Source organism: Callospermophilus lateralis, chromosome 19, assembly GCF_048772815.1.
Source record: "Callospermophilus lateralis isolate mCalLat2 chromosome 19, mCalLat2.hap1, whole genome shotgun sequence".
Lineage (NCBI taxonomy): Eukaryota > Metazoa > Chordata > Mammalia > Rodentia > Sciuridae > Callospermophilus > Callospermophilus lateralis.
Window position 1 is genome coordinate 36,790,464 of NC_135323.1, and position 6,435 is coordinate 36,796,898.

At 47.7% G+C, this 6,435-nt stretch overlaps 1 protein-coding gene across 1 annotated transcript in view; it reads right to left on the bottom strand.

The window, feature by feature from the left end:
• Positions 1-6,320, bottom strand: part of LOC143385233 (kinesin-like protein KIF19) — a 44,005-nt gene extending 37,685 nt beyond the window's left edge. The window contains exons 1-3 of the mRNA XM_076840600.1: positions 6,234-6,320; positions 5,192-5,272; positions 546-656 (exon numbers count right to left, since the gene is read on the bottom strand). Coding sequence (XP_076696715.1) covers positions 546-656; positions 5,192-5,272; positions 6,234-6,320 — 279 coding nt within the window. The remainder of the gene's footprint in view (positions 1-545; positions 657-5,191; positions 5,273-6,233) is intronic.
• Between the last annotated feature and the right edge of the window lie 115 nt (positions 6,321-6,435).

Sequence of the window (6,435 nt, forward strand, 5' to 3'; positions counted from 1 at the left end):
GACACAAATGTCCAGCTCTGGGTCTCACTATGTGGCTTTACAAAGCCACAGGCACCCCACCTGTGAAATGGGCATGACAGAGCTTTCACCTGGACCTGCCTTCAGTTCCATGCTGGCTCATTCCTCCCTCAGGTCTCAGCATAAATGTCTCTCCTCAGAAAGGCCCTCACTGCCTACTCCTGCCTGGCCTGGTACAGCCGATGTCACAAATAAGCGTATTCTCCCCTCGCCCTCATCTGCCTCTTCTGCTGGGATGAGTGCCACATGGGGCAGGGACTGTATTTTAACCGGGGGGCAGGACAGAGCCCGCCTTGTGGAACGAAGTAGTGAGTGAATGAACTAAAGAGTTCAGTGCCAGCACCTGGTGGCCCCTGTGTCCACGGAAGGGCCTCCTACTCTTGAACCCTGGGTGGGTATTTTGGCCACACCCTCCTTGTTCCTGAGGGAGACCTGGGGAGAAGACCGATGAGATGGCCTGGTCACCAGTCCCTCCCAAAAGGCACCGCAGCCCAATGTGGACAGGGGGAGGGCAGATGAGTGGGCACCTGTGATGCTTGCTGGTCGAAAACAGTGTCGAAAATGAAGGTGCGCTCCCGTGACCGGTGTGCACGCAGAGGGTCCTCAGGATCCTCATTGGGGTCCATAAGCACAACCACCTGGGAACAACGAGACAGGTGGAGGGCTGGTCAGAACACCAGAAGGGCTCCAGCTCAGGCACCCACCTGGAAGAGGTCTGGATTTGAGAAGGGCTTACGTCTTTTGTGCTCAAGTTGGTGGTGTGGTGAGAAACCACCCCCAACGTTAGCACCCCCCGACTCACTTTCTGAGGGGGTGATGTCTCTTGCTATTGAACCACCAAAACATGACTATCAGCAACCCCAGGTCTGCTGAGCTCTGCAGCCACATTCGCATTCATCCCAGAGATGTCCCTCCAACCTCAACCTGAGGAGGGCAACCCAGCCACGCTTGGTACAGACCAGCTCAGCACAACAGGCCAGCATTCTCAGTGTGCACCCTGGGCCAAGGCCTGTGTGACAAACCCTTCTATGAACTATGAAGACAAAAGGGAACAAGGGATTTTCCATAAAAATAAACCGTAGGGTGCTGGGCTGACCACTTCACACCATAGTCACCCCATGGAGACTGAGTATTTTCATTCCTTCTCATCTTTTGCCTCTGGTTGGGGCCAGGTGTGGGAGGGGAAGCCAGAAAAAGGAAAGAGAACAAAATGACCAAAAGGAAAGAGAACAAAACCCTCCATCCATAGCTTTGTTTCTGAGAGCCTGGTCTTTCCCAACCTCCACCAGGTGTCTCCAACCTCACACGCCTCACATAAAGACCTCATATAAATACGCAATTAAGAAGCAAAGTGTATTAGGCTCTCTGGGGACAGAGAGGTTCAAAGGAGCCTTTCCCAGGGAATTGGGAGGTGGGGAAGACAGTGGCAATTAGAAGCCAAACACATCCTGGCTGGTGGGGACCTGAGAGGAACCGTGGAGTAGGGGGACACTGCTGGGCAACACCAAGAGCCCTACCATCTGGCCACAGCCCGATGGAAATAGAGGTCCTGGGAGGCAAGGGCCTTCTAGAGGTTGTTGGGGATTTGGTGGCAGGGCTGGGTCCAGGTCTCCAGGCCTGCTCTTGCCTTCTGGCCAGCACTTGTTCCATAATATAAACCAACCCTCTTTCCTGTGTCTTACTTCTCCTTCCAAGGATTGCAGGAACAAACCCACTGCAGGCTCGGCTTGTGTTGCAGGAGAAATCAGAAATCAAATCTCTGTTAGGAGCTCCTAACCCAGCAGAGCCAGGAAGGAGGTAAATGTTCTGGAGGCCTGGGGTTGTGGCTCAGTGGTAGAGAACTTGCCTAGCACATGTGAGGTGCTGGGGTTGATCCTCAGCACCACATATAAATAAATAAAATAAAGGTTCATCAAAAACTACAAAAAAAAATAATAATAATAAAGTGTGCTCTGGAGCCCTGTAGCCTGGATTCCTATTTCTTACCAGCGGGGAGACCTCGGATCCTTTGCCTCAACTTTCCAGGCCTCAGTTTTTTTCCTTTGTAACAAGGCTGTGATCATAGAATCCACCTGTTAAGAGCTGTGAGGGGTGATGGTGGGAAATCACTGAGTCCTGGGTGTTCAAAAATATCAGCTAGGGTTATGGCTCAATGGTAGATCACTTGCCTGGCACAAGTGAGGCATTGGGTATGATCCTCAGCACCATATAAAAACAAATAAATAAAATAAAGGTTTAAAAAAAAGAGTAACTGAGAATCCTGTTAACTTTAAAATATTTTATATATATATATATATATATATCAGCTGCATGACTCTTGGACCAAAAAATATTCTTTTATCATAAAGAACATTATTGAGAAAAATCAGCAAAATATGAGTGTCTATAGATTAGATAATATTAGATCAACATGTACTTCCTGGTTTCGGTCACTGCCCTGAGGTCATTTACAAGAATGTTCTTTTTTTTTTTTTTTTTCATTTTTCATTGCTTTGAACTTAATTTATCTTTATGAAAAAAATGCATACAATTTAGTTACAAGATCAGACAGTGTTATAAGGTTTATAATTAAAGTATCAAAACAAAACAAAACTACAAGTCCAGGTCTCTTCTCCGACCTCCTGCTACAGAGACACAGTCATGTTCAACTTTCATTATTTCTTTTTTTTTTTTTTTAATTAATTTTTATTGTAGGTTGTTCAAAACATTACATAGTTCTTGATATATCATATTTCACACTTTGATTCAAGTGGGATATGAACTCCCATTTTTACCCCATATACAGATTGCAGAATCACTTCAGTTGCACAACCATTGATTTACATATTGCCATTCTGGAGTCTGTTGTATTCTGCTGCCTTTCCTATGTCAAGAGACATATGCCAAAATGTTTGAGTGGGGAGAGCCCTAATGCCCACCACTTACTCCAAGCACTCCAGAAAAAAGGTTTGCACCACAGGGAAATAGGAGAGCAGGCAAACATGGATAGAAGTTAACATTCGGAAAATCTAGTCACAGGGAATGTGGGAGCCTTGTAGGGCTCCTGTAACTTTTCAGTGGGTCTGAAGTTACTTCACCATAAAAAGTTAAAATAAGGGCTGGGGTTTTGGCTCAGTGGTAGAGCGCTCGCCTAGCATGTGCGAGGCCCTGAGTTCGATCCTCAGCACCACATAAAAATAAATAAAATAAAGATTAAAATAAAAACTTAAAATAAAACATGCCAGGTGTGGGTGATGCACACCTGCAATCCCAGTGGCTCAGGAGGCTGAGGCAGGAAGATTGCCAAGTTCAAGGCCAGCCTTAGCACCTTAGGGAAGCTTTAAGCAACTCTGGAGATCCTGTCTCAAAAAATACACAGGAGGGCTAGGGATATAGCTCAATTGGTAGAGTGCTTGCCTTGCATGCATAAGGCCCTGAGTTCAATCCCCAGCATCACAAAAAAATATAAAAATAAAAACGGATGTGGACGTGGCTCAGTGGTTAAGCACCCCTGGGTTCAATTCCTGATTTTATACACACACACACACACACACACACACACACATATATACATATATATATACACATATATATATACATATACACACAGACACATACATGTTGCAACATAGATGACCCTCATACACCTCAGGCTAGATGAAGAAGCAATGGGCTGCATCTCCAAGATTGCATTTAAATAAAATAGAGGCAGAAAGTGGACTGGTGGCTTCCAGTGGCAGGAAGAGGGGGAAGAGGAATGGGGCCTTCTTTTGGGGTGAGGAAACCATTCTGTCACTGGATAGAGATGCTGGTAACACAGCCCTGAGGGTGAATTAAACATCCTGGATGGAGTGCTTTGAATTGGTGAAATGTATGTGATGTGAACTCAGTTCTCAGAGTGAGTCATCTACAGTGCACAGCGAGATGCTATGAGCCTGTGTGAAGCACAGGCCCTGCGCCTAACATGTCCACTGTTCTCACTGATCTTGGGTCTGCACCATCACATCTGTCCATGAGCATGCTGGGGGTGGCATCTCTGTCAGTTCTGTACCACTTCCTGACTTACTGCTATCAGGTGACAGTTGCACCACTAACTGCACTATGCTGTTACCTCATGAGTTTCAGTAGAGTAACACTCAGTGTTCCCACATCCTTTGTAGCAAATCCACATCCTTTCCTGCAAAACTTTTGACTCCCTCAATGTAAACTCCCTCTTGTGTTTTTAGCTTAGTTTTCTGCACCTTCAGTGCTGACTCACCCTGATCTCTTTGCCGGCCATTCACCCCACAGATGTTCTGTCCAATTGTCTTCTTCCTGACCTGCCAAATTAAGATAGGTACCCCCACCCCAGGGGACAGCTGTCAACAGGGATTGCCCACCACCAAGATCTGGGTCCTTCGGGCTTCAGCATAAACCACCTCTCCAGAGCCACATTTCATTCTTCATGGAAGACACCTTCCTAATGACAAATGAAAAAACCCACCCACTTTCCAATGACATATCCCAAATTTGGCATTTGTTCTTGCAGGTGGAAATCAAGGGCAAAAGCTTTGCTAACCGTGTGGTTAGCTTGGCTCTGAGTCTGTCTCTAAGGAGAAATCCTTAGCAATGGCAGTGAGCCGGCTGTGAAGGAGAATCTCTTGGGAATCTGACTGCAGATCTAGACCTGGGCCTACTAAAACTGCTCTCCCACCCTCTTCTGCTCACTCCGGCTGCTTCTCAAATAGGCCACACCTGGCTGCTTCAGGGCTCCAGCCTGCTGCCCACTCTGCCTAGTTTCTCCTGCCTCCCAGCCCTGCTCCAGTGTCTCACCAGAGGTCTTTACCACAGCTGTTTGGATGAAATTCCCAACATTATACACAATATTAATAAAAACAAACTTGGTGGAGCTGGGGTTGTGACTCAAGCGGTAGCATGCTCGCCTGGCATGCGTGCGGCCCGGGTTCAATCCTCAGCACCACATACAAAGATATTGTGTCCGCCGAAAACTAAAAAATAAATATTAAAAATTCTGTCTCTCTCTCTCTCTTTAAAAAAACAAAAAACAAAAACAAACTGGGCGGGACCCTTGTCAGCCTCCACTTAACCCGTGGGTGGGAGCTACTATATAAGCATTTGTTGAGAGAATGAGTTACACAGGTAAATGTGCATGGCTGGGTGAGCTTCACAGCTACCCTGTGCCTCCCAACCTCACCTGGTCCCCCACTTTGTGGGCAATGACGGTGGCTCCTTCCTCCAACTCTGCTGCATTGAGTGGACGGATTCGAAGCGCCACCTGTGGGTAGGACAGGAGCAGTACGTTCATGAGTCCCTCTCAGATTGCTCCTTCTTCCTCAAACAGCAAGTTGCCCAGCCCAAACTCCCTCCTGTCCTCCTTTGATGTCCCACACAAACTCAGTGAAGCAGGAGGAGCCTTCCGGAGTCATTTTTTTCCCTTCTATTTTGTTTTTTGTGTTGCTGGTGATGGAAGCCAGGCCTCATGCAAGCAAAGCAAGGGCTCCACTACTGAGCCTTACTCGAGCCCCTTCCTAACTTAACACTGGCATGAAATTATTTATGTCTTGCAGCAACCCTTTGAGGAATACATGGTTATGTCCCCCTTGTGGAACAGAAGAAGGTACTGAGGCACATAGAAGGGAAGTATTTGCCTAAGGTCACATAGCTATAGAGTGTGACCAGGCCCAAAGTGAGCACTCAGAAGAACCTACATAGCTGGGCTATGGCTGTGGCTCAGTGCTAATGCACTTGCCTGGCATGTGTGAGGCACTGGGTTCGATTCTCAGCACCATAAATAAATAAATAAAATAAAGGTCTATCAACAACTAAAAAAAAAAAAAAACACTTCCCAAATGGAAGATGGCTGGAATTAGACTATATATGAACTGGGGCCAGTCCCTGGTTTTAGTTCCCCCAAAGTCAGAAAAGCTGAGGTCAAGTCACTTAACAGATGGGTCTGGATAGGGCCTATGTAGGGGTTGAGGAGCACAGTCCTGCCCCCATCTGAGTCCTGGTCCAGGTCCCAAGTTCCCTGGGGAGGGAGGGTCACAGGGCAGGGGGTAAGGAGTCTGGAGACATGATGAGGAGGGCATGGGGTTGCTAGGTCTCTGACGGAGCAGAGGTGGGGCCCTGGACATGAGACGGCTGTTAAGAGATTGTCCCAGGGTGGTGGGTTCAGAGTGTAAGGGAGTGAGAACTGGGAGGCTAAGGGACACAAAGGGTGAGAGAGGGGTGCTTACCATGAGCTGCTGGTCCTTGGGCTCCATCTCCCTCAAGGCTGGGCTACCCTGGGCTGGGGAAGGGCCAGCAACCTGGTGGGAAGGCATGCTGCAGAACAGGGTCTGGCCGTTATCCTGGCAGAAGCAGAGCCAGCTGCGGTCTAAGCTCAGCCCCGCCCTGCCCCATGACATCAGCTGGGTCCCAGGGGTGATGCTTAAGAAA